This window comes from Herpailurus yagouaroundi, unplaced genomic scaffold (genome assembly GCF_014898765.1).
Source record: "Herpailurus yagouaroundi ecotype Mexico unplaced genomic scaffold, PumYag 163, whole genome shotgun sequence".
NCBI lineage: Eukaryota > Metazoa > Chordata > Mammalia > Carnivora > Felidae > Herpailurus > Herpailurus yagouaroundi.
In genome coordinates this window covers 57,834,903-57,862,871 of record NW_024412404.1, presented here as the reverse complement: position 1 = coordinate 57,862,871, position 27,969 = coordinate 57,834,903, and the positions used below count along the sequence as shown (strand labels likewise).

General features: G+C 49.0%; 1 protein-coding gene and 1 long non-coding RNA gene across 10 annotated transcripts in view; one reads left to right on the top strand and one right to left on the bottom strand.

Annotated features, from left to right (window-relative positions):
* Positions 1–21,420, top strand: part of FGFR2 (fibroblast growth factor receptor 2) — a 108,893-nt gene extending 87,473 nt beyond the window's left edge. For all 9 annotated transcript variants that reach the window (XM_040486633.1, XM_040486639.1, XM_040486635.1 and 6 more), the window contains 8 exons: positions 230–351; positions 2,672–2,782; positions 4,245–4,435; positions 11,550–11,672; positions 12,424–12,494; positions 14,726–14,863; positions 16,499–16,604; positions 19,725–21,420. In XM_040486633.1, the coding sequence (XP_040342567.1) occupies positions 230–351; positions 2,672–2,782; positions 4,245–4,435; positions 11,550–11,672; positions 12,424–12,494; positions 14,726–14,863; positions 16,499–16,604; positions 19,725–19,889 (1,027 nt within the window). In that variant the 3' untranslated portion in view covers positions 19,890–21,420. The remainder of the gene's footprint in view (positions 1–229; positions 352–2,671; positions 2,783–4,244; positions 4,436–11,549; positions 11,673–12,423; positions 12,495–14,725; positions 14,864–16,498; positions 16,605–19,724) is intronic.
* LOC121037315 (uncharacterized) lies at positions 5,148–19,830 on the bottom strand. Its single transcript, XR_005793707.1, has 3 exons — positions 19,704–19,830; positions 16,405–16,415; positions 5,148–5,157 (listed from the first exon to the last, which is right to left on the bottom strand). It is a non-coding gene; the product is annotated as an uncharacterized LOC121037315 (long non-coding RNA).
* Positions 21,421–27,969: the final 6,549 nt, after the last annotated feature.

Sequence of the window (27,969 nt, the reverse complement as noted above, 5' to 3'; positions counted from 1 at the left end):
TGAACACAAATGTGAAATTTAATAGCTGTTCCACCCGTAATTGACATTCTCTAAAACGTCACTAAGAAAATACTCAAGCGCGTGTGTACCCCAGGTCTCATTAGTTCCATATGATAAATGCTCCATGCTTTTGCAAGCCGCTGAAAGATTTTTATATTTAGTTCTGGAATTTCCCTTGCTACACCCCTTCACCAGATGCCGTGTGCTAATCCCCTATTTACACATTTAGGCTGACGCTGGGCAAACCTCTGGGGGAAGGTTGCTTTGGGCAAGTGGTCATGGCTGAAGCAGTGGGGATTGACAAAGAGAAGCCCAAGGAAGCAGTCACCGTGGCAGTGAAGATGTTGAAAGGTGAGTGGGGTGAGGGGGATGGGTGGGGGTGGGAAAGGGGTGGAAAGTCTTATCAAGAATGTTCCTTTTGTGGCATGTGAACTCTATCATGGCAGGGGTCAGAGAGCACATAGTTGACCTAGGGGTTGAGAAGTTTTCCATATAAATCAGCATCCCGGACAGACGATTTATCTTGAGCTGTGTGCACTTACAAGAAAGAAAAGCCAGTTTTGTTAGAAAGTGGTAGCCTCCCAGATTGTTCTTCATCAGCTCCTAGGTGATGACCGTGATTTCCTATTCCCTCTATTTTTGTAGATGCTTAGAAAGTAGCAACTCACGTATGATTGATTAATTTAGAGGAGCATTGGCCTCTTGGATTTGGGTCCCAAACCTTCCCTTACAAATAAAGGAAGGTTGACCCTTTTGGAGGGAGTGAGGGGGTGCAGGGAGAGGAGGTCACACCTTCTGTTTTGTAAGAGAAACAAAACAGAATTGACACCGGTCTGGGAGAATCCCTTAGAAAGCTAAACGACACCAGCAGGATCGGTGGCTGGGCAGAACCTTCTGGGCCATGTGAGCAGTTACCCCGGGACATGAACGTCACATGTCGTTGTGCACTGACCTTCTAGCCCTGCTTCATGCCTATGTCCAAGGAGCTTACGGCGTTTCAAACATTAACTTCTTCCTCCACAGTATTCTTTTATGAGACGAGTTATAGGGAACGGTTACATTATAAATCCTGTCGTAGGGATCTTAGAAAGGACGGTTTTTCCCACGTGTCTGGGCAGAGACACCTGTTCTTGAATATGGGTGCCTGACCCATTTGTGGATGCTTCCTGAATTAGGCTCTTTCTTTCTTTCATGGGCTGTCGTGGGATGATCCTGTCCCTCCCTGTGTGGGGAGGTAGCAGGTGGAAGGAGTAAGAAAGATGATTTTTTTTTTAAGTTATTGATCTGCATGGCTCCCAAGAAAACTGGGGTGTTTTGAGGTCCTCACGTTGGAGTTTGATGCCTGGGAGGACTGTGCTCCCCCACCCCACGTGTCTCAGCTCCACCAAGAGAGGTGGCCCTCTGGCTTTCGTCTTGTGTGGCCGGGGCCTGCCTCGTGCGCCCTGGCCCTCTTGCTTGGCAGGTGTGGTGGGCTGCATGCCCCACAACAGCCAACCTTGGCACCCCCGGCCACGTGCCAGGGCACGTGTGGGGAGGGCCCAGGCTTCCCGCCTCCTTTGGCAGAACTTCTGTTTGGCGTCTGGAGTTCAGAAGTGGAGGTCTGGGGGGATTATTTCTTTGGATGTACCCAGGTTGGTCCTCCCTTTCAGGATGGAGGAAGACGTTAGCCCCAGAGCCCTGTCAGGCGTCCTTTTTTTACAGCCAGTGGGTGGCTCACAGCAACATCCCAGCCCTATCTGTGCTCTGTGTGTCTGTCTTACCCTCCAGTCAGTTAATTGCATTGCTCCTCCTTTTGTGAAGCTGAAAAGCTTTTTGCAGTGAGGCTGCTACGTATTTCCTTATCTCATTGTTTTAGTAAATGCAGATTGTTCCATATTGAATTAGCTCAGAGAGGTTCACGTGGAAGAGGCTTGCCACTTTCTAGAAGCTGTGAGCCTGTGACTGTAGGACCTAAGACGCTTTTCTTGAAATTATAGAGCAGAAGTTTAGAAAACTTTAATTCTTTTATGTTGAGAATCACAGCCCCCTTTGAGAAACCCATTATAGAAGGCATGGGCCTTTGCCCACTCAGAATGCACACACACACACACACACACACACACACACACACACACACACAGTTATGAGGTGCCCCCTGAACCTGTCTGTGAATTTTCTAAGGGCTACAAGGGCTTGGATTAGCAGCACTTGGTCTAGAGAAAGTCTGTAGTGATTTGACATACCTCATCCGGGTCCCTCTCCCCACCCCTGATGCGCTCACAGTTGTTTTCAGACATCCTGAAGTTTGATAAGGTTTTTTTCTGAGGCCCCTTAGATCTGCCAGAGGATGGAATTATTTCATGATGAATTTAAACACCTCCCCCCCCCCGCCCCCGCAATTTGTGAGATTTGCTGGAAAAGAATTGGCCTTTAGCAGAAGAAGGTCTATATTTCTAGTCCTGACTTTTGACCTCATTGACCCCAAATTAGCTATTTGACACGGATCCGGGCAGTTCCCCGTCCGGGCCTTTGCCCCCTTCCCAGTAAAATGAAGGAGATGATTTGGAAAGTCTTTTCTGGTTCTAAAATTCAATTTCATGCTGTTTCAACTATGTTTTTGGCAATGACTTACAGCAGCAGCTGACGGGTTAAGAGAAAAGTAACTGGTTTTTAATTTACCGAATGTTTGTAGATGATGCCACAGAGAAGGATCTTTCTGATCTTGTGTCAGAGATGGAGATGATGAAGATGATTGGAAAACACAAAAATATCATAAATCTCCTTGGAGCCTGCACTCAGGATGGTGAGTAGGAGGAAAAAATGCTTTCATCCAAATAATTTACGCTTCAATGTTAGCATCATTTTAGAAACGGTTGGACTTTTGGATCTTGCTCCTCGGGCACCTCAAGTGCATGTTGAAAGTTCTCTTTAAAAATCCCCTTAGGAAGATGTTCCTGGCCATGAACACAAAGGGGACTTTGTGACCGTACTGGGGGACTGGGGAATGGTAGGCGTTGGGTGGCTTTGGATGGGAGGGCCTTATAGAGTCCTGCTGTTCTGAGGCCATCACCTGGAGGGTGTTCGGAAAGGACAGGCTCCTTGTGGTTTTGTCTGATGGTGCTAAGAGGGATTTCTCAAAAGAAGACCCTATGTTTGGGTTGACAGATGCCTTAAAATGGGGGTTGAGGAAGCCATGTCTTGCTATGGGCAGCGGATGGCTGAGCTCCCAAGACTAGCTTAGAAGAGGAGAGAGTAGAAGGAAGGGACACGTTATCTGCCTCGGGGGAGACAGAGCCCTGGCTTCTCCCATTGGGGAGCTGACTAGCACTTTGGGACTCCGATTGAGGATAATTAATAGACTCGAAAATCCTATCTTTGCCTCAGCAGCTTCTCTTTTAGGTCGATACCAGGAGTCGGGAGACTTTCCGTGGAGGGTGATGGTAGATATTTTTGGTTTGGTGGCCTTTAGCGTGGGTCTCGGTGGCCACGACTCGTGTTTGCCCGGTAGCGAGAAAGCAGCCACAGATGATGCAGATGTGAATGGGCCTGGCTGTGTGCCAATACGATTTAATTGCAAAAACAGGCAGTGGGCAGGATTTGGCCTGCGGGCTGTCATTTGCCAACCTCCGATCTGTGCCTCGGAGAAAGGATCTCACGTGTGCGTAAGGAGGCGTACCCAGAAGCGTTTGTTTATCACCAACCTGGAAGCAACGTAAATGCCCATAAGTATAGAGAAATAAATAAAGTGTGGCCTATTTATATGGTAGAATGTATATATAGGTATTGAAAGGAATGATCTAGATTTTTTTTTTATCAGCCCGACTGGGTTCCTTCCTCAAGGATAATACGTAGGGGGAAAATGTTGCAAAGCCGTATCTTCACGACGCATTTATGTGCTGGAAACCAGTGCATTGTTTATCGGTACATATATGTGGGTAAAACGATTTAAAATGAACGGGCAGAGAGAGATCTCTGATAGCCATTGCTCTCCAGGAGGGCACAGGAGTGCCAGGAGGGGGGCACTCGCTGTACCTCTGTTTATTTCTGGAAGACTTTAGGGGCTCTCTTGACCAAGTGTCGATTGGCATTTTGGGGAAGAGGAGAGGTGCCGCTGTCCTGTTTTTGTGTGTGCTTTTCCGTGTGTTCAAATTCAACAAAAAAAGCGCCGGCTTGTGAGAGCTCACACTGTGCTGAGGTTCCCCGGGGGGGGCAGATCTGGGAAGGGTAGTCGCCTTCCTGAGCTGCTTTCTCTACTCCGTCCGCAGGGCCGCTCTATGTCATAGTTGAGTACGCCTCGAAGGGCAACCTCCGGGAATACCTCCGAGCCCGCAGGCCCCCCGGGATGGAGTACTCCTATGACATTAACCGCGTCCCCGAGGAGCAGATGACCTTCAAGGACTTGGTGTCCTGCACCTACCAGCTGGCGAGAGGCATGGAATACCTGGCTTCCCAGAAAGTGAGTCCTTCACATTCTCCTCAGTTGGGTAGATTCCAGTTTAAAAAAAGAAAGAAAGAAAAAGCCTGTGAAGAAAACAGGCTCTTTGGACGTGCTCGTTTGCTGAGTCAGGCCCTTGCATGTCTTGTACAACCTGGAAAATACTTACTGCATTATTCACACAGGGGCTTAGTGAACTCTTTTCAAAGCCAGAGCAGCCTCAGAAACGTCAAGGGACTGCATAGATGAGCAGAAAAGGTGTCTCCTCTCCTGAGATTCAGCTCTCGGTAGAGAGCCGCGGGCGTCGAGGGGGCGTGGGTGATTGTTTTTGGCTGTATTCGTTCTGTGCCGAGTTGGTGGACGGAGACGTTGGGTGTTGGGTTTATGGTTGCAAGTTTGAAAGGGCATTAAATATTCTAAGAACAGAGATCAGGCGAAGGGATATTTTAGTAACACTGAGTCCTGGATGTCATCTGGGTTTATTTTGTCTCCTCTCGCGGGGTGACCCTCTGGTTAGAAGTTGGCCAGGTCCCCTGAGGTGAACCGTCTGCATTCCAAGCATGCCCCTGGCAGTGGAACTTTAAACATCTGAGTTATTCTGAAAGCAGTTAGACAGGTGCCCTGATGTCCTCTGGGGCGTTTTGGATAACCCAAGACACCCTTCCTGAGCTCACCCTTTGCAGGGAGGGTTGTAGGACTTTGTCCTTGGGCAGAGGTGGGGTCACTGCCTACCTGTGCTGGAGCTTGAAGCCCATCTTCGGGTCCCAAAAGAAGCGAGGTTCTCTCGGCGTGGGCCCACTGTCACCGTGGGGACCTGGGCTGGGTCACGGCCGTGCCAAGTCCTGTGAGTGAGCGAGGCAGCCCGCGCCTGGCCCCATGGCGTTAGGGATCCGGGGGAGGGGTGGCCACATCTCCGCCCCCGCTCCTGTGGCCACATTGGAACCCGGCCAGAGCTACCACGTGTTCTGTTGTTGTTGTTGTCGTTGTTGTTTCAAGAGAGTCCAGACTTGAAGACTTTTTCAGATCTTTTTCTTCCCCCCTAAAAAAGCGCTCACCGTGTAGGTTTTAGGAGACAGTTCAGTGCCTGCCTCTGTGTGCAGGTGCACGAACCCAGGGGAGTTTGTCACCTGAAAAGCCTTTGACGTGAGGAAACGGTCAGTTCCGGAATGTGGGACATTTCACAAGACATCGCTTCACAATGTCAGCATCACGAAAGACAAAAAGTACTGGGGAGATGGTTCCAGATTAAAGGCAACTTAAGAGACAGGACAGCTCCATGTAGTCGCGTGACCTTGGACTGGGTCTTGTTCAGGATGGGAGGGGGGAGGGGCAGCTTTATCAAGAACATTTATGAACTGAAATTTGAATGTGGGCCGTATTAGGTAGTATGGCCAGATGGATCCGTGTTAAATCTGGAGGTGGTGATAGTGGCCTCGTGTTAAAGGTAGATCTTTGCTCAGGTATTAAGGTGTGAAGTATCAGTGGGGTCTGTAACTCACTTTTCGTTTTTTGTTTTTTAACGTTTGTTTATTTTGAGAGAGAGACGGCGCAAGCAGGGGAGGGGCAGAGAGAGAGGGAGACCCAGAATCCGAAGCAGGCTCCAGGCTCCGAGCTGCCGGCCCAGAGCCCGACACGGGGCTCGAGCCCACAAACCGCGAGATCGTGACCTGAGCCAAAGTCAGCCGCTTAACCAACTGAGCCACCCAGGTGCCCATGCAACTCACTTTTGAATGGTTCAGGCATAAATAGTGTGTTCGCGCAGGGGGGATTGCGTGTGGAGAGGAAGACCAGCGCGACAGGTGAACCTGGCAAACGTCGGTATCCGTTGTTCTAGTTCACCTTTGCTATAGCTTCCAGATAGTCCTAACTAAAACCCTGGGGAGTATGACCTGCCCGCAGGCTGCCAGTTGTGACCCTCAGGTCTTGGTCACTCTGGACCCTCCCTGTGTGGGAGAGGGGGATGCATTCCCATAGCAGGTGGTGGAGTGGCTCCAGGCCTGGACCTCTTGGAGCAGGAACCTCGGGCGGCAGCAGGAGAGATTAACAAGAAATGTGGGACTAAAAGTAAGTATGTAAAAGGCTGAGAAGCGTGCTGTGCAGGAAACAGGCAGTGTGAGGTCAGTGGGGGGCCCGGGGCCGGGTGTGGGCGCTCACGCGGAGGGAGAGCTGTGCGGCTTCTGGGGAGGGACGTCGAGAGCAGGGTGTGAGATGCGGCTGGAGACGGGCGGGCCCTGCTGATTCAGGGCCTCCCAGACCCGGGCCGGGCGCTCCCGGCACATGGCGAGCCACGGAGGGGCCTGACGGGGTCGGGTTTGTGCTGCGAAGCTCGCTCCTTCTCGCGTTGCTCGTGACCGCTGGGTTAGAAGCTCGGGGTCCTGCGGAAGGTGATGGTGGTTTTGTGTTAGGGTTTCTTGGCTCCCGGAGGCACTGGAGGAGACCACTGATGTGGGATCTGTTTTGCTGTCGGGGTACTGAGTAGATTTCCGGTCGGAGAGACTGGATGGCGGTGCCGCTGATCGGGACGAGGAGGACTAGGGAGTGGGAATAGATTCTGGTGGGCCATCCAGGATGTACCTTGAACATGCGCGGGCGCCCTTCAAGGGCCGCTGTCAAGCAGGAAGCTGCAGGCCAGAGCTTAGCTCTGAGGGCTGGGCTGGGACCTCGGCAGCCAGCAAAGGAAGTGTAGTTTCAAGGCACGGGTGGGCATCTAGGCGGGGAGAGGCGGAGCAGAGGGGCAGTAGAAAAAACTCTCAAATCTGGAGCTTGGCTCAAAGCACCCGATGGCAGTAGAGGCTGAGGGGACTCAGAGGTCGGGAGGAAAGGCAGGGTGTGGTGTACAGAGGTCACAGGAGGGGTTTCAGAAAGGTGGGGTGTTCTTCTGCTCGGAACAGGAGAGGAGGATGCGCCTTGCACCAGGCTCATGGAGCCCGTGGGGATCTGCCCCTGCTCCCAGCTGAGAACTCGGACATCCTTCCTCCTCTGTTCAGTGTAGTAGAGAAGGAACCAAGGGTCAGGTGAACTTTGTGAAAGGGGGCAAGCGAATACATTTTAGGATGAAGACCGAAAATGCCCTTGTCAATGGGGTTGTGATAATAGCGATTCTCGCCGTGATTAATTACTACCTGTTTTTGAGAACTTAACATCTGCCAGGCACAGGACAAGCCTTTTACATACAGTATCATCCATAACCTCAGAACAGCTCTGGGATAGGTGTGATTTTAGGATAAGCGAGGACTGTTAGGAGGTACCAGGAAGCCTTTGGGCAGGCAGGTATGTCTAAGTCATTTTCTGTATTTCCAACATGGGGACGCCTAGGTCCACAGAGAAAAGTGGCTGGTCCCAGACCTGGCCCTGTGGTTCATTCCTCACCCACCCGGCTCCCCAGACTCCCCTGCTCTCTCAGGGAATCCCTGCTTCACTCTGGATGGAGGGGAGGACCACTCGAACAGGGTGGGCTAGAAGGGACAGAGCTGTGTCCTGATAGGGCCTTGCGGGGTTCCCTTAGCTGAGGATCCTCTGCAGTTAAAGCCCTAGAACCGATATGAAGCTGGTGGTCGATGAAGATCTTAAGAATGGTCCCCTTGAGGGGCGCCTGGGTGGCTCAGTCGGTTAATCGTCCGACTCTGGCTCAGGTCACGATCTCGCGGTGCGTGAGTTCGAGCCCCGCGTCGGGCTCTGTGCTGACAGCTCGGAGCCCGGAGCCTGCTTCGGATTCTGTGTCTCCCTCTCTCTCTGCCCCTCCCCTGCTCATGCTCTGTCTCCCTCTGTCTCAAAAATAAATAAACGTAAAAAAAAAAAAAAAAAAAAGAACGGTCCCCTTGAGCAGAGACTGCTTCCAGAAATGGAGGGCTTTTTCCTGACAGTGGAGGGGAAGAAGCAGGGAAAGGGCCAGATCGTGGCCTGCCCATACGCATGCCTCATGGCCGCTAGCAGTGAGCTTACTGGAGGCCAGCTTACGGAACTGTTGCGTGAGCTCTCTGGCTCATTGCTGATGGAATGCAATTATGAATTCGCCTCAGTAAACATTTACTGGGTCAGGCCCTGTGCTCAGTGCTGGGGATACAGAGATGAACTTGTAGGGCCTGTCCTTGAGCCGCTTTCCGATGTGTGTGCATGTGTGTGTGTGCGTGTGTGGGTGGGGAACTAGGCAGTTGGCAGGTAAAGAAGCACCGTGATATACACGGAATACAACTAGGTAATATGGGGTATTTGAGCCTTGTACAAATTATGAAAGTTGTGCTGTTTCTAGTTCAGAGGCCACTAACTTTTCTTCTTACCAAATCCCCAAACCAGTTAAACTTACTCCCATGTGTTAAGCCTGAGTGGGTTTGTTTGCTTTTGGTTTTTTAATTTTTAAAAAATTTTTTTCTTTTTTAACATTTATTTATTTTTGAGAGACAGAGAGAGACAGAGCATGAGCAGGGGAGGGGCAAAGAGAGGGGGAGACACAGAATCCGGAGCAGGCTACAGGCTCTGAGCTGTCAGCACAGAGCCCGATGTGGGGCTCGAACCCACGAACCACAAGATCGTGACGTGAGCCAAAGTCAGACGCTGAACCAACTGAGCCACCCAGACGCCCCGGTTTTGTTTTTTTTTAAAGCAAGCACCAGCTTTCCCATCTGTAAAATGGGTGTAATCATACCCATCTGCTAGGTCGCCACGGGCATTTAATTAGGTCAGCCGTGCAGAGGCACCCATTACATAGTCTGGGTCATAAGGATGTTAGTCTTTCTTCCCTTAGTGACCCGTTGATCTCTGCTTACTTAAGAAATGGAATACCAAATGGTCTGAGGGCCCTAGTTATGTAAATGATCAGCACTGCACTGAAAACAACTCCTGATTTCTGCAGATGATGGGAATTTGGCTTGATGTTAATTATTTTCTTCTCCTGGCGTGTTGGTTCCAAGCCTCTTACTGTTCAGCCCAGAGGGTGGGCGTTACAGCCCAGAGGGTGGCCGGGAGTGTTTGGTAGCATCGTGGGATGTGGGAGATAGGTGCTAGGTTCTGGCTCTCGCCCAGATGATGATGGAGGCCACTGTCGTGGCATCTCTGAGTTGAGCCCTAATGTGCGGTGGGAGCCCAGCGTGTGGGAATCCAGATCCTTCTGGCCGCACGGCTTGCCAAATGCACAGAGCTCGTGTCGGCGGGGAGCACGCTGCCGGGGGAGTTTGGCCAAGGGCTTGGAAGTTCAATCTGAAGAGGCCTCCAAACTAGGAACATGGCTCCCGCCCCGGCCTGGTCCCCAGACGGCTTCCGCGAGCTCTCACGTTTCCTGCTTCCATTCTGGCCAGGCGCAGGCATACTAACTTGTGGGGTTTTTCTGCTTTCCCTTTTCTGGTGTTTGCGCATCTAGGGGGCCACAGCAGCATCTAAAAACCAGGAATTGTTGGGCGGGGGGCAGGAAAAGAGAATTCCCGATTTATTCTTCAGAGAGAGCTTGGCTGGCTTCTCTATGCTGGCCATCTCGCGGAGCGCCTGTCTGCAAAGAGCCCCATTTCGCCTTTGTCAAGTGGCCTGATAGGACTCTCCTTCTTCTGGTCATTAACTTTGCCAGGAGCCCGTGTAAAAGCGTTTGAAAGGGCTATTTGTTCACCTCTTTATACCTTACCTTTTCCAAAAAATAGGGGGTGATGATTTGGGATTCTAATTACCATGTATCATGATGAAATCTTACTATGCTGAAGTGTAATTGAAATGTTTAGAACAGGTTGCAAAAGTATATCATTTGTAGAAAGGAAAAATGGGAATTAATTCTCTCTAGACCCAAGAGCGAAGAGCGAGTTTGTTTCAGAACTAGAAATTAGCCGCCCCGTGTAGCGAGCATTTCAACATTCCGCCCTGCCGCCAGGCAGGTGACAGGCATAGGTTGGACCCTTTGTGTGGGCTGGTGTCTTCTGGGACGTGGACAGACAGGCGTTAGTCATGATCTATGCCGGGAAAGGACGTGGTTAGTACTTTGAGAAATGCAACTTGTGGGAAGCTTAGCAGGTGTGGAAGGCTGAGTTTGGAAGCTTGGAGACCCGTTAGGGGCAGTGTGGCATCTACGGGGATGGAGTGAGCAGTGGTGACGTCCTGGGCTAAGTGGTTAGTAGTGGGGATAGAGCAGGATGAACAAAGGGCAGAGGCATTTGGGGGTCGATGTCAATCGAACTTGGGAGGAGGGTGCAAAGAATTCTGGGGTGTATCTCTGAGAGAGAGCCGAGACCTTGAATTGGAGGTACCAGAGAGATGTTAGTGCGGAAATGTTGCATAGCCTGTGGAAGATAACAAGGAGGGTCCCAGGAGAGAGAGGTCAGGAAAGAGGTAGGAATTTGCAAATCTTTTGTATGTATCTAACAATAGAAGCCCTGGGGTATGTGGAAATACGCAAAATTAATGGGACATTTCCCCAGTTTTCAGGGACCTGGGGAAGAGAGGAAGCTAGGTTAAGAGAGTGAGCCAAGGGAGGGATGGGGTCGCACTCAAGGGGGGTGGGGGTGCGTTTCTGAAAGGAGCATGAAATCAACAGTGTCCAGAGCTGCAGAGGGAAGAATTGAGGGGTTAAAAGAACTCACTTTGGTCTGACAAAAGGTTCCTCCATCCACTTTCAGAGGCGTGGGGATGGAAACAATGTTTGCGGACCGACCAGGAGGTAAAGATGATGTGGTTTTGGAGGTTAACTAGCTCTTCTGAGTTTGTCTGTAAAGGGAGCGAGAGCAAGTGTTGAGATAAAAGATTTTAGAATAATCTAGTTACAGATCTCGTATGAAGGACACCAGTGTTGGTCCTTGGTGTATCTTCACTCTTCAAAATGACTGGGGCCTTGGTTTTTTAGTTTTGTTTTTAATTTTTTTTTAATGTTTGCTTATTTTTGAGAGAGAGAGCTCGAGCAGGGGAGAGACAGGGAGACACAGAATCTGAAACAGGGTGTCCGCACAGAGCCTGACGCGGGGCTCGAACCCACGAACCACGAGATCGTGACCTGAGCCCAAGTCAGACGCTTAACCGACTGAGCCACCCAGGTGCCCCTAGTTATTTTAATTAGAAAAGAAATAACCAATTTTTGATTTATGATGTATTTCCTCTCTGCATCCTAAGAAGTATGTTTTCTCTTTATTCTTGAAACATTTTGAAATGAGTTCTTTCTTGGTTTCAGTGCATTCATCGAGATTTAGCCGCCAGAAATGTTTTGGTAACAGAAAACAATGTGATGAAAATAGCAGACTTTGGACTGGCCAGAGATATCAACAATATAGACTATTACAAAAAGACCACAAACGTAAGTCAGTGACAACGATGTGGTGGAAGGAAGGGGGGCGTGGGGGTGGCACGGAATGTTCTAGATGAAAGATGATAGATGCTCATTCCTCTGCCCTTTATCCCTGTTCTTTTGCTTTACTCTTTTTTTTTTTAATGTTTATTTATTTTTGAGAGAGAGCGAGCGAGCGAGCAAGCAGGGGTATGGCAGAGAGAGAGAGGGAGACACAGATTCTGAAGCAGGCTCCAGACTCTGAGCTGTCAGCCCAGAGCCCGATGTGGGGCTCGAACTCACAGACCTCAGGATCATGACCTGAGCTGAACTCAGACGCTTAACCGACCGAGCCACTCAGGCACCCCATCTTTTGCTTTACTCTTGACCAATTTCTCAAGAAGTAAATTTAAGCTATATTTAAGATACCTTTAGTAAAGGTGAATAACCAGCAGCTTCTTGGGTCAAGAACTTCCCTAGCAAAGACTAGAGCTTGGGAGTTTCTAGGTTAATTTTTGCCTAGAAGGTGGTCAGGATGTGTCTGTGTGCTAGGGAGAGAGATGGTCATGAGAATCCAGAGAAATGGCATTTTATTCATGCGCCCAAATCTGCACCTTGCACGTTCTATCCAGGCCCTGCTGGAGCGGATTCCTTCTGCTCTCCTGACTGACCAGTGAAAATCATTAGCATCCGCTCTTCAGTGAGGCACAGCCTGCTGAGCTTGCTAAAGTAAATTGGGTTTAAGAGAGTGGCTCTTACATTTTTTTCCCCACGCTTGCAGGGGCGACTTCCAGTCAAGTGGATGGCTCCAGAAGCCCTTTTCGATCGAGTGTACACCCACCAGAGTGACGTGTAAGTAACTCCTTTTCTCTGGCTTCTCGCCATTGGGTTGCGTTGCAAAAAACACCGTGTTCACCTCTCTTGAGTCTTTGGTGCCTGCCGTATCTCACACGTTTCTGGAAGGTGCAGGAGCCGGCCTTAGAAAGGACGGATTTTATGGTAGGCTGGTGACCAATGCCGTGTTACTAATCTGCCCAGCTTCAAAGCGCACACGGGAGGCGCACCGCAAAGCCACCTCTGGCCAGAGCGGAAGTGCCCCCCCGCCCCCCAACTTATTCACGGATGTGCGGCCTCAAAGCCGCTATCGAATTTGCCAAACTGGTGGCATGTTCTTTGCTCCCTGAAAGAAGGAATTTTGAAACTTATCCTACTCGATGGTCATCTACCATACTCCCTCCCCCCGCCCCCCCAATCCTAGCTTTGCCCCGAAAGAGAAACGCTGAGTGGGGCACGGTCTGCTCTGGTGATTTCCACGGGGCCTGATGGCTCTGTGTACCCTTTGAAAAAAAAAATCAGACCTTGTCTTAGCACCCTTGAGAACGTTAGAGAAACAGAGTGAACATTCTATACTATGTCCGTGATGGTAACACCTAAAAGTACTGTCAGGGTCAGGCTCCCAACTGATGTTGTCGACTTTTAGGTTTGGAAACGAGGTCGAACGATGTTCCCGTGGTGGGACGCTGGGTGGAAGGTTACAGAGCATCTCTCGGTACTGTTTTCCCCGAGGTCCCGTGAGTCTAGAATTCGCCCAAAATAAAAAGCTGGAATCAGTGGAGTTGTTTTTATTCGTGGGAGCAGGAGGACCCCCGGGGTGGGTGTTGATTCCCTGCCAGCACAGTCCCAGAAAGAAGGTGCCGGGGGCCCGTGTTTGCAGGGAGCCAGCTGCCTGCGTGGGGGTGCCACTCTTGCTCTGCACAGAACCGGGGAGAGTTTTCGTTTCTCACCCCAAACCTGAAACTCCTCCGGATAGAGTCAGTAGGGGTGTGTTTCCAGAGCCACAGTGACAAAGGTAAATGCAGGAATCTCAGCTCGATTATGCCAGGAATTGTCAACATCCTGAAGGGGGCCCAGAAAGTCCAGCCGTGGGTCTCCGCAAGGTCAGGTGCACATGGTACCTTGCGAGTTGTTTTCAGATTCTCTTGTGGGAAACTCGTCTCGGGCCTAGGATTCCTCCAACCTTTTTTTTTTTTTTTTTTCAAGTTTTTTTTTTAATGTTTCTTTAGTTTTGAGAGCGAGAGAAAGAGAGAGAGAGAGAGAGAGAGCGAGCACAAGCAGGGGAGGGGCAGAGAGAGAGAGGGAGACACAGAATCTGAAGCAGCCTCCAGGCTCTGAGCTGTCAGCACAGAGCCCCATGTGGGGCTCGAACTCAGGAACGGTGAGATCGTGACCTGAGCTGAAGTCAGAGGCTTAACCGACTGAGCCACCCAGGCGCCCCCCTCCCCTTTATTTTCTTTAAAAATGTTTATGTATTTTGAGAGCGAGCAAGAGAGAGGGGGAGGAGCAGAAAGAGAGAGAGAGAGCGAAAATCCCAAGCAGTCTCCGAGCCGGCAGCCTGGAGCCTGATGGGGGGCTAAATCTCATGAACTGCGAGATCATGACCTGAGCTGAAATCAAGAACCAGGCGCTTCACCACCTGAGCCACCCAGACACCCCAGGATTCCTGCATCCTAACCCCAGTCTGATGCTAACTTCCTTTCATGACCTTAGTAAATCAGGAACCGTTTGTGCCCTCAGATGCCCCACTGGCTGCGCTGGGCAGCTGTTACCTCCAGCATTGGCTTGCTGGCCTTATTTTGTCAACTGCTCCTGCTGGGGGGTCAGGCACATGGGCTGACGGAAGAGCCGGACGGCAGCATGAAGAGCTTTGCCGCTTCCGAGTCGAGATCCTCACATGCGAACACCGCATTTAACATGAACAACTTCACTTGAGAGGGATGGAATCAAAACCCAACCACCCCAAAGCTCCACCAAAAAGAAAAAAACAAAAAAAAAGTGATGGTTTACCATCACTCGCGTGTTGTCTGTTGATGGAAAATTCCTTGAGAACATCCCTCACATCATCATCACTTGGGGATGCTCCTTCGGGGCAGGAAGGAACATGTAGGATGAACTTCAGGAGGGCTCGGGTCATTTGTCTTTGAACATGAGAAGTGAGTGGGTGTTTATTTTCTTAACCGGGCACGTTGAGGGTTTTTGCGATTCAGGTGGGTTAGTAATAACCGTGTTTTCTCTCTCCTTTGCAGTTGGTCCTTCGGGGTGTTAATGTGGGAGATCTTCACTTTGGGAGGTTCACCCTACCCAGGGATTCCGGTGGAGGAACTTTTTAAGCTGCTGAAGGAAGGACACAGGATGGACAAGCCCGCAAACTGCACCAATGAACTGTAAGAGCCATTGTCTCTCTTGACGCTGTGTCGACCCGCCCCCCTCCATTCCAGGAACCCTTCTCCTGACTTACTTCGGGTTTTCTAAGGCCCCTGGTTTTCTGTACATACTCTAAGAAGAGTTACTGCTGGAACTTTCTGGGCTCAACCCCAGAACTGCAGTAGATAGCCACACTGACAGCCATGACTGTCTCAAAGAAAGCACGTTGACGTGTATGGAGTGAGCTTTAAATCACAGAGGGCATCAGGCTTGCGGGCCGAGGGCTCCTACCTTTGTAGAGTGATCTTCCTGGACCACTGTGCTATGTCCTGTCGTCTCTCAGAGAGACAGGGAGAGATACGCCTGGCCTTTTCTCATATACAAGCTGGAAAGCCGTGGGGCTGCCCACATGGAGTGGGGGATTAAAGGCCAGGATAGCTTTTCTTCACTGCGTGCGCCGGCCTCCAGCACAGCCAGGGGGAATGGGTGTTTCCACAGCTTTGTGACCGCTGGAGATTGCCCTTACGATTGACATGGGCCCCCATTTCCTTGGAGCAGACTCGTGTCTGGTGACCTGTGTCCCACCCACGGTTTAGCACAGAGAATTAAAAATTTGTCCAGGTGCCACCCTTGGAGCCCCAGGTCTGACTGGAAAACCATGAGCTGGTTTCTAGAAAAACCTAGCCCACACTTCAAGTGGAATTATGTTGTGTTTGTGACATGTGTCCTGTGCAGTAGAATCAGTGCTTTGAAAAGGAGGCTCTCTCTTCCCAACCCCCCAGGGTTAACTGAGAAGAGTGATTGTCCCAGAGACTGTGGTCTATTGTGTATCGTTTCATGGGGATTTTATATCCATAATCCCATGAGTACTTTTCACTGCACAGTGGACATCTGATGAATGGCCACATTTTATAGTATATTATATAAAGGTATTTATTGTGCTGCCTGTCATTCCTATTGCTTTTTCTACTATAGAGGGTCTGTCGAAACCCATAATCAAGATAAGGCCTGGGACCCTGGGCCTGTCCAAGAGTTAATCAGGAAGTTAACGTGCAGCCCAGTGATGGCAGATCAATTCGTAAAAACCTTACCTTAAAGTTGTGGTTTTCAGACTTCATTTAAAACAAACAAACAAACAAAATCTGAGGAAGCTTTGTCCTCGACAGTCATTAAAACCCGAAGCGTGAGAGAGAAGATTCTCCGTGTAGTTGCTCTGGTCCAGGCAGGGGGTGGGGGCGGGAGGGGGTTGCCGGGGACAGACTGGAGACCTGGTCCCATAATAAGGCTTTTCCTGCCACGTCCCAAAGTGCCCTTGAAGGTGTGATATGCCCATGGGGTGTCACCGTCACAGGAGCGCAGAACCCGGCAGTGAAGGCATCTCGACAGAGGTCTGTCTTCATGGCATAGATACTGTTCTGAGACATTTTGGGTAAAGTGATGTTTTTGTAGCTCAGAGCGCTTGGTTTCAGAGGAACCAAGAGGTGAATTTGGTGGGGGCGGGGGGGCGGGGAGTGCAGAGAACTGCCTTCTCATCTGGAAAGTTCTGATCCATTGTCATCACTTCGGACGTGTCTCCATAGCGCCTCTTAAAGCTGGCTTCTAGCCGGGCGCCTAGTACGTACAGAATGCATTCACCAGGAAATCCGTTTCCCCAGGTATATGATGATGAGGGATTGTTGGCACGCCGTGCCCTCACAGAGGCCGACGTTCAAACAGTTGGTGGAAGACTTGGACCGAATTCTCACTCTCACCACCAATGAGGTAAGAACCCCCCCCTTCCAGGAGCCCGCCGCCCTTTCTTGGGAGGCCGGTGCGGCGCTTTCAACGCAACCTCGCCCGCAGGAGGCTGCGCTGTGGTCGATCGTTTCCCCACGGGGCTCAGACAGAGTCAAAATCTCTGCGCCTCCTGAGTCCTGAGTTTTCTCAGAGCGGACTCACGCAACCGGACCCCCCGCGAGGCTGCGCCTCTCTGGCTCTGGGGTGGTGGGTAGGAGAGGGGGGAGGGGGGAGAAACGTCCGGCGACGGCCTTTGGGCTTGCATGGGAGGGTGCGTGGGCCAGTTGGACTCCGCACCCTAGTCGTTAGTGGAGGAGCCGCCGATGGGCTCCCTTGGAAGCAGTGGACTGCCATCTGAGTTCCTGCACAACACACACCCCTGTCCCTGTCCGCCGTGACCCTGTCCGCCAATGGCCTGTGGCCTCTATCCCCGGGTGTGTGAATGCACACACAGTTTTCCTATAACGGGCGACTTGTGATTTTTTTTTTTTTTTAATTTTTTTAACGTTTATTTATTATTGAGAGACAGAGAGACACAGAGCATGGGCAGGGGAGGGGCCGAGAGATGGAGAGACACAGAACCCAAAGCAGGCTCCAGGCTCTGAGCCGTCAGCACAGAGCCCGACGCAGGGCTCGAACTCACGGACCGTGAGATCATGACCTGAGCCGAAGGCGGATGCTTAACCGACTGAGCCACCCAGGCGCCCCTTCGGTTTGCAATTTTTCTTAAGTGAAAACTTGTATTTTTTGTCAAAATATTTTTTCTATAAAATATTTCTAGTCTGTGCCAGTAAAAGAAACACCCCTCACTGTCCGAATCCAGTCCGGGCAGTGCCTGCTTCAGCATGCAGACAGAGAGTGATCTGTATGGTTGTGGAAAATGTATGATCTGAGCAGGAGAGAGCATAAAACCCAGCAAGGCCAGAAAACCCCCCACGAAAAAACTGTTCATGAACGAATTGGAGACATTCAGTGAGAGTACAGAGAGCAGTCTTCCCTCCGAACGAGGAAAAAAACCTCCCCCAAACCCACAGTTGTCTTACCAACAGCAACGAAAGCTTAAAATTGCTGAAATAAAAATGATACGTTTAACGTATTTTTAAATAATACGTTTAATAGTATGGGAATGATTTTTTTCAAAAAAGAAATAATCCGAAGCCTTAAGCCAGCAACATTATCTTGTGCGTCTAACTGTAGCTGATAAAAGGAGAGATTGCATTTAAATGAATACAGCTGACCTTCAGAAGTTGAAAGGAAAGGAATAGTTCAAGGGGGGGAAAAAAAAGCAACTTTCTTCTCCTGCCAAAATTGTTGTTTCTAGTGTAAGTTCCTTTAACCCTAGACTTGGACTCCACTGATATTCCTGTTTTTTTCCCTATCAGATCTGAACATTTATGGCTGCATGTAGCAACTGGGGCAGCACTAATGTTCCATTTTAATGGTCCTGCGTCCATGCTCCGTGCTACTTCATTTATATATTTATATTTAAAGCGGGCCCATTCATGCCGAAATTTACATCTAGCATCCTAAAATGAAGCAGAATGCCATATTGTCTAACGGATATAAAAATCGAAGTTTCTTTCCTTCTGAAAATCGTTACCATATGCTGGAGAAAAATGGTTCCATTTAGGACAAAATTTCATTTTTATCATTGTAAGCAAAAAGTTCTCTTTTGATGTGGTGGGTGTGTTTGTTTCCAGTTGTGCGGTTAATGCTGATGCTGTTGGAACTTACACATCCCCCACTCTCGGATGGGGGTTCTTTTCTTGCCAACCCTGGTGATGAATTATAGCAGTTTATTTTTTTTTTTTAATTTAAAAATTTTTTTTTTTGTCTTTTAAAATGTATAGTCGCCAACATTCTGCGGGCTCTTTTCTGATAACACGGGGGCTGGTTGTGCTGTGGTCTGCACTTTTTGTGAGCAGAACGGCCCCAGTGTGTGAGCCCAGCGGGGGCAGCGAGGCCCGGCTGTTTCCCCGTTTAGAAATCTTCCCATAGTTCGTAGAACGGGGGTCTGCAAACCTCGTCAGTAAAGGGCCAGATAGCAAATATTGTCATCATTGTGAGCCAGACGGTCTCCGTTGGCAATATTCAGTCCTACCACCAGGGTGAGAAAGTACTTACGGACGATGCGTAAATGAGCGTCTGTCTTCCGGATAAAACTTGATGGACCCTAACATTGAAATTTTAGGTGAATTTTATGTCATTTTATATCATTTTAATGCTATGAGATACTATTCGTCTTTTGATTTCCACCGGGGGGGGGGCGGCCCACCATTGAAAAATGTTAAAAAGCCGTTTTTTGCTCATGGGCCATACAAGACCAGGCAGTGGACTCAGAGCCTACCATAAGTCGGAGGAAATGTTATCCTGGGTCGCCCGGGGAGCTCAGAAGAGCCCTTTTTGAATTTCAAACTTTTCTTTAACAGTCCATTATGGATTGAACATGCACGAGTCTATCCGAGCCTTTTCTGAACCTGTTTACATTTTCAACTCAGAGGGCTTCTGAGAGTGATGATTACATCTGTGAAATTACCCGCGGTAGGGAGACATATTCCCCTTAAATGATCCTAGAAACTGCAGTAGTGAAATGTAATTCGTAAAATAAATATTCATGGTCTCAGCTATTTAAAGGGGTCCCAGGAGTCCACAGCACATTATGTTTTTGTCATTTTGCCGGGGCTCGAATTTGACCCGGGTGCTCTCTCTCGAGGAGGCACATAGCCAGCCGCTCGCCTGGGGTCTGTGCGAGTGGAATTGACCGGTCGGCACCTCCTTCTTATCAGCTGGGTTTGGACGTTCCCTGCTTGCCCATAGTTCAGTCACGATGGGTTGTGAGAGAAAAGTCGAGGGCAGCCTGGAGTAAACCTAGTTGGGGTCTCGAGGAGGTCTTGGTGGGACCCGGGTGGGGGCTGGACCTCTGGAATCTTCAAGGGGCGCCCCTGTCCTGTCCCCGCTATCGCGTTTCGAGAGACTGCGTGTGAAATAAAAGTCTTCTCTTCCCTTCTTTCAGGAATACTTGGACCTCAGTCAACCTCTCGAACCGTATTCACCTTGTTATCCTGACCCAAGATGAAATAAAACGTCTCTCTTCCCTTCTTTCAGGAATACTTGGACCTCAGTCAGCCTCTCGAACAGTATTCACCTAGTTACCCTGACACAAGGAGTTCTTGTTCTTCAGGAGACGATTCTGTTTTCTCTCCGGACCCCATGCCTTACGAACCATGCCTTCCTCAGTATCCACATGTAAACGGCAGTGTTAAAACATGAACGGGCTTGTCCTTCTGTCCCCAGACAGGACGGCACCGAGAGCCTAGCCACGCTGAGCAGGGAGGCCACGCCCCCGGGAGCTTGCTGTCTCCACTTGTATATATGGATCAGAGGAGTAAATAATTAGAAAAGTAATCAGCACATGTGTAAAGAGTGTATACAGTTGGAAACTTGTAACCTTCACCAGGAGAAGAAGAATGTTTCTGGGGCAATCGACTTGTCCATGGGCCACCACGCGCCCATGACCCACTGTGGGTACTGGCTGTGGACCAGTTGGACTCGAGGCAAACGTATGTTCTGCCTGCCTTGTGAATTTTGTAATAATTGGAGAAAATATATGTCAGCACACACTTACAGAGCACAATTGCAGTATATAGGTGCTGGGTGTATGTAAATATATTCAAATTATGTATAAATATATATTATATATTTACAAGGAATTATTTTTTGTATTGATTTTAAATGGATGTCCCAATGCACCTAGAAAAATTGGTCTCTTTTTTTTAATAGCTATTTGCTAAATAAATGCTGTCCTTACACAGAATTTCTTAATTTTCACCGAGCAGAGGTGGAAGGATACTTTTGCTTTCAGGGAAAATGGTATAGCATTAATTTATTAATGAATTGGTAATATACAAAACAATTAATCATTTATAGTTTTGTGTTTTTGTTTCTTCGTAATTTAAGTGGCATTTCTATGCAGGCAGCGCATCGGACTAGTTAATCTCTTGCTTGGACTTAACTAGTTGTCAGATTCTCTGACAAGAGAAATATTTACCGAATATGACTAATTTGGGGAAAATGAAGTTTTGATTTATTTGTTCAAACTCTGCTGTCAGATGATTGTTCTTAAACCACCAAAATGCCGATAGTAAGCGAACCCCATTAATAGGAAAGTATTTTGTTTTGCTGTGCAGCCCTGTCACTGGGCCCGTGGATCATGTAACTGGACTTCCCAAGACAAATGGTACCAGCGCTCTCTTAAAAAGATGCCTTAATCCATCCCTCAAGGATGGACCTTAGTCGAGCTGATAGCAGAATGTACTTCTCTCCGGCAGCTGGACTTCTGCCCGAGTCGCACGTTAATCAGATTAGCCTGTATTCTCTTCGGTGAATTTTGATAATGGCTTCCAGATTCATTGGCGTTAGAGCAGCCTTTTAGAGTCTTAACATCTCATCGTAGAAATTGAACATTGAGTTGTTCTGCTGATAGTTTGGGGGATACTTCCATCTTTTTAAGGGATTGCTTCCGTATCGTTCTGGCAGGACCTCGCGGAAAGATCCAGCCTGATACCCGTGTCAGACACGATGTCGCCGTGTTGTTGGTTCTGTCTTCAAGTATCGTGTTTTGCTTTGGAAACACCTACTCACTTTGCTATAACCATGCAACATGAATGCAGATTACACTGATTCTATTTGTTACGGAATTGGAGAAAAGTATTTAATAAAGCCTGTTAATTTTTATACTGACAATAAAAATGTTTCTACAGATATTAATGTTAACAAGACAAAATAAATGTCACGCAGCTTATTTTTTTAATACTCTTGTCTCACCAAATGGTTTCCTGTGCTTGGAGGGGTGTCGACTCGGTGCTGTTCGGTGGGATTGCACGTAAAGCCAGAGCCGGGAAGGCTCGTTGTTGGCTACAAAGCGGTGATGAATTATCAGAGGGGTTGGCTGAGACCAGCAGAACCTGGGACCCTGAGACCGGTGGACCCCGTGGAAAATCAGGGGAAGTTGGTTTATGTTCTGGCTCTGTTGCTTCTTAGGGCCCCAAAGATGTCCTTGTAGCTTTGTGGGCCCTAGTTTCTCCCAGAAGAGCAAACGGGGGATGGCATGGGTGAGAGCTTTGCAAACAGGGACGTGGTGTTGTAAGGATGACAGGTGCTGAAAGACGTATTGAGAAGATAGGGACCCTGGGGAGGGACCTTGAAACCTCTTAGGCTGGCTTCCCCATGATGTACGGAGAGGAGAGTTTGCTTCAGCATTTCAAAAAGATAGCCTGAACAAATCTTAAAATGATTTGACCTATTTCCATGCCACCAAGAATCTGAAGAGGGAAATGGTGTTCTTCCTGCTAATAACGTGCAAATTCTAGGACTCAAGCTCTCATTACTAAACCTGCCTGCCAGCCTCCGTAGCAGGAAAGGGAGACAAAACTAGTCTGACTTCTCCCAAACTTCAGCCATGCTCTCGGAGCCTTATGGTGGAAAAGTGCCGTGTTTGGGGCCTTCATTGTGTTTGAGGCCATTAGTGGACCGAGGGTCTTACCGGCTATCTGGAGGGTGGCCTACCGGCCTGGTTCTGCGTTTGCCAATCTCCCGTGCTCCCCACCATCGATCAGCAGCAGAGCAGAGTTGTAATCCCACCCAAGAGAATGGGACTTCAGAAACTAATTGGAAGCAGCTTTTAATTACGTGTGTACAGGAGGATTATTCTGCAGCCCACTGGGCATTGTCACGGGGGTGGGGGGGGGGGCCCTTTGGCCCGGGCTGAGGGCTAACTTACTGGTGCGGCATGCGTGTTTGAAGCTGGGTGCTGCATCCGTAAGAGTCCTTCTCTGTGAAGATCAATGGTGTGCATTTTATGCCTTTGGGACTAAAGGGGCAGTTTATGGCTTTTTAGTTGACAGTGGAGATTCGAATCTCATACTGGCTGTTGGCCATTTTGATTTTTGAATTATTTCGAGAGATTTGTCATCGAGGGAAAGATGGCAGAATGGTCCATGAGAAGGATGAGAAATACTTCTTTTTTTGAGCCCTTCCCCAAATAAACAGATGGAAGCAGGGTATGCTAGGAATCCTGGAGCTTCTGGTCCTCCCCGCCCCCCCCCCCCCCCCCCCCCACCGCCCCCCACCAGACCCAAGGAAATCAATGGAAATTAGTTGACCCACAGTGTGATTGCCATCATGATGTGAGATCAGTTCATTTACAAAGAAACAAAAGTCTCGGACACCTCCGTGAGAGGTGGGTCGTCCCTGGGCCCGCCATCTCCAACTGGGAAGGGTGTAGTCAAGAGGCTGCCTCGGAAAGTAGCTGGTGGTGGGGTCAGGCAGGGTGGGGAGGATAGAGTGGGGTGGAGAGATGGGGCCTTCCGGAGGGTTCTGTGGATTCCCTTGGGACTGGGTACCCTTCTGCCCTGTTAAGCCTCTCAATCCTTTACCTCAGGGAGCTTCCCTCCACACAGGAACCTAAAACACGCAGTTACAAACCTCTGGCAAACTTGCACAGCCATGCATTGAGGACCCAGCCACCATTCTGGAAACAGGAAGTTGGTCCACTAGCTTGAACCGTACAGTTAAGCCTCCGGAAGGGTGGCATACAGAGGTCCCCACAATTACAGATTAGGAACTGGAGGTTCCTGAGCGTGGCATGGCTGGGAATGGTCTAAATAAGGCTGCAGCCTTGCACAGTACTGGAGAGAGACGGTGGTAGACTGAGACAGAATGAATTCATTTATTTCTTAAAGCCGGGGGATGTTGGGCAAGTCTTGGATTCTATGTGGACTTTGATTTCCTCGACCGTAGGACTAGTTAACCACCAGCCTCGCGGTCCCGCAGTGAGGGCTACCTAGAGGAACTTAGCTCAGCTCCGGCACGCCAACCTCAATAAACAGTGTCCTTCTAAGAATTTGTTTTTGTACCTTTGTGATTTTTTTCCCTAGTGTATTCACAGGGTTGTGCAACCATCGCCCCCTAATTCCAGAACGTTTTCATCACTTCAAAAGGAAGCCCTGCCCCAATGAGCAGTCGCTTGCCAATTTCCCCTTTCCCCTGAGCCCTGCAACCCTCGATCTGCTTCCTGTCTATGGATTTGCCTGTCCTAACCATTTCACAGAAACGGGATCGTAGTTTGTGTTTGCCTTCCTTCACTTAGCGTGGTATTTTCAAGATTCACCCATTTTGTAGCATCTATCGGTAATTCCTTTTTATTACCAAATCCTATTCCACTGTGTGGATATATACACATTTCGTTTATCCGTCCGTTGGTTGATGGACATTTGGTTTCCGCTGTTTGCCTATCAGGAAAAGTGCCGCTATGAACATTAGCGTACAAGTGTTTGTGTGGACATAAGTTTGCATTTCTCTTGGGTGTATACCTAGCAGTGGGATCCCTGGGTCACACGGTAACTCTGCGTTTAACCTTTCGAGGAACTCCAGAGTGTTTCTGCAGTGGTTGCGCTATTTTACATGCTCGCCAGCAATGTATGAGGGTTCTCGTTTCTGCATATCCTTGCCAACATTTGCTATTGTCCGTATTTTTTATTATAGCCATCCTAGTGGGTGTCAAGTGTCTTCCTAAGAATGTAGTAGCTGAGGAGATCCCCCTCAGATCATGAGTGAAAGATGCAGAATACCTTACTGGGTTCTCTAGAACAAAATAATTGGCCTGGCTTTCGCACTTCTAAAATGGCCGAGATCGGTGAGAGGGCTTCAGTGGAGGCTCGTGGAGCAGAGGGTGCTGAGAAATCGATCCTTCTCTTTTTCCTCTTGGCCGAGAAAGGAAGGAAGCTCGGCCACGGGCTGCAGAAGGAGAGACCTGCTTCCTGGCCGGAATCCTTGAGTGCGTCTCGCGTCCCCAGTTTTACGCCAAACGAAGTCTGGGGGACTTGAGCGATCCATTGGGACTGATTCATGCACCATTACTTATGTATGCGCCTTGGAGCCCTCCTTCTCCAGCCAGCGTTTTGATGTTATTTATTTTTTGATGTTTTTAAAGATGAAAGCAAAGTTTATCTTCTCTCACATTTCATCCCCAGGAAGCCTTGAAATGACTTGGCCGGGCACGGACTGCAGGAGCCCTTGCACGTCTTAAGTGACGTCCTGGAATGGGGCCCTTCTTGTGTCTTTTTTGCCTCAGGGTTCAGGGGGTTTTGATGGGCTGCTCCAAATTGCCTCTCAGTCCTGGCTCAGAGGTCACACGAGGTGCAGTGGAAAGAAGACAGTGGATAGGACAACGATCCGCGTTGACCACCTTGCCACTATCTCCCATTAGCTCAGGACCTTTGAAATAAAAGGCAGTGGGTTCCTTCTAATTTGCAAATCTGAATCCTAGAGTATGTAGCAGTTGAGTGGCAGAATTGGGTTTAAAATACGTATGCAGGTGAGTGATCTTTCCTCCTGTGGCTCAGAACACTGCCTCCTTCTGGGCTGTGTCTTTTTAGTTTCTTTCTCTCTTTTTAATTCCTTAGTTGGGGTCATTTAACCGAATCCTGCCTGTATCCCTTTCAAGTCAAAGTCTGTAGCACGATGTATGTGGAAAGGGACAGAGAACCTCGATGGATTTATAAATTAAGAATAGAGGAGGAAACGTATTCTTCTTCCGGAAAGGGATGATAAGTGATCTCTCTCAAATGATTGTTGAACTAAATAAGACTTTACCTGGGAAGCACTGAACACAGTGCCTGCTGTGTGGCCTTCAAATATTAGCAGCAGTTTATGCTTATATTTATCATCTTTCTACAGATACAGATGTAAACATACACACAGATGTAGATACAAGGTCAGAAAAGTATAAATATGTATATGTATTTACAATTACTACTGAAGAAACTGATTCATGAAATTGCTAGACAGTTGTGAATTTCATGACGTCTCCCCCCACTTCCCTGAACAAACATCATTTAACTTTTACGTTTGTAAAAATGACCAAAAATTCTAAAAATGAAATTATGCTTACAACACTCAACCTGTTATGGTCCGCTTTTTAGTTTGATTTTTTTTTAAGTTAGTATTTATTTTTCAGACAGAGAGGGCGGGGGAGGGGCAGAGAGAGAGGGAGACACAGAATCCCAAGCAGGCTCCAGGCTCTGAGTCGTCAGCCCAGAGCCCGACGCGGGGCTCGAACTCACTGTGAGATCATGACCTGAGCCGCAGTTGGACGCTTAACCGACTGAGCCACCTAGGCGCCCCTATGCTCCCCTTTTTAAACAAGAATTTGCTCTCTAAACCTTGCCAGGCAATGCCCTGTATGAGCTTTAAGGGACGAGTCAACGTGTTAGGAACTGTAGGGACCAAGCTGGTGAATGGTTTAAGTACCACGGTCTGAAAGACCAGAAGCAAAAGTTTGGGAGGGTTTTTGCAAGGGAAGCTCCTTTGTAGCCTTGTATGTGATGTTGTTACAAGCAAATCAAAATGGGTCCTGTGACAAAAGGAAATATCCTGTGGACAAAACAGGGAAGGCCTGATGCGTGTTCTACCGGGGTTGGGATTGTATCATTTAGGGGCTGTCCCCCTAAATCTATGGGAATGATGAAATTAACGTTGTTACCCAACAGGTTTGGAGAGATTGAAATACGCGCTGTTCCATGGGGGAACTTCATTAAGAGTTCTGGTTGACTCCAACATATCTCCTTCCTACAGCGCGTACTGGGAGAATGGAAATGAGAGAGGACGGCTGGATAGTTTGCTCTGCAGACCGAGAGCCGCCCTTTAGTTATGCTGTGACTTGATCGGCCGCCTCTTCTGGAAAAAGGCTAAGTGTATCTTTGCATACACTAACCCAGCGGGAGAGGAAGAAAGAACCTAGTTTCCTTCCTGGCATCATCCTTACTCCCCATGAGACTAGCCCTTCGGTTGCTTTGTATTGGATTTAGATCTGACCAAAATGCAGACGCTCCTGGTTTATTGCTGGCCATCACCCAGTAGCTGCCAGAGCTGTGAAGGAAGAAGGCAAAGGCAAAACACTAAATCACCAAAGGGCAGCGGTGTCGCTGGGGCTGCAGGTGTGGTTAGTGGGAGAGCTTTCCTGCTCTCGAGTGGATCCGGTGGGGGGCGGGGGGGACAAACTGTGGCCCACAGACCAAATCGGGCCTACCAGCTGCTTTTTGTACCACTTGTGAGCTGTAAGGGAGAGTTTTATGTTTTTAAATGGTTGAGAGAAAATAAAAAAGACGTATCTCGTGACGTGTGAAAATTATACACAACTCAAATTTCAGGCCATAAAGTTTTATTGGAACACAGACACGCACGTTCATTTATGCATCGTGGACAGCCGCCGTAGCTCTGTAACAGCAGTTGGATCGTTTCGACAAAAACCCCACGGCCCAACAAGGCTTGTGGGCAGGGACAGTAGCAGGTAACAAGGTCCTGAAATTGGGTGATGCATTTGAGAATAGGGTCCACTTGAAAGAGGCCCGGGGGTGGGGATGAAACTCATGAAAAACACCCTTTGGCGAAGCAGGGTGTTTTAAGATCCTTTGGAGACAGTGAGTGGCCAACGTGATGTGTCTAAACGAGCCTTCCTGGCGCCCTTTCTTCCCAGGAGCTCCATGTAGCAACATGCCCAGTGTTGCCACAGAGATCCGCAGACCGAGGGCTAAATAGCGTGGCTCTTCCAGAAGGAGGGAAGGTGAGAGGTTGACATTCGGGTTTGAATGAGGCTTGTCTGGCGGGAAGTAAATCTGATCTCTTCCAGCTAAGGAGCACCTTTGTGCCTCGGCAGGACCGGTTTGAGGGGGCAGGATGGCCCTCTTTACAATCCTATGAGAAGGCCTTATTAGCCATCACTCTGGGGTTCTTGTGTGCATTCAGATTTTCATGGGAGAGCTGGTGGGCACACGTCCTCATCGAAACTCCTCTCTGAACACAAAGGCAATCCCAGGACAGACCATGTTGGGTCTGCCTGGGCTCACCTGCACACATAATTATGACTTTTGCTTCCCAAGAACCGGAAGGTCAGATGGCTGAAGGCTTGACGTGACAGGGTCACTTGCCCCGAACATCAGCACACAACTCCCCCACGTGAAAAATCTGGGCGAAAAAATCTATGCAATAAATGCGTACAGGTAACGGAGACTGGTAGTAACAATGCGGACATCTGGTTTCAGCTTTCCCCTTGTCTTCCGAATGAAGGTGAAAGCGACTCAAACACTAAGCCCTTATTTTTCTGACCCCAAAGCAGGTGAGCTTAGTCAAGTGCAGGCGTACCTCGCTGCTTTGGGCAAGCTGAGCCTCTTGCAGATCCCCAGGATGAAAGCCTAGACCCTTTTCAAAGACTGGGGCGAGTGTGAGGGAGAATGCAAGGGTGTAAGTGTGGTGCCTTGAAAGGTACACCTTGTTGGCCTGGCCTGATTTACAT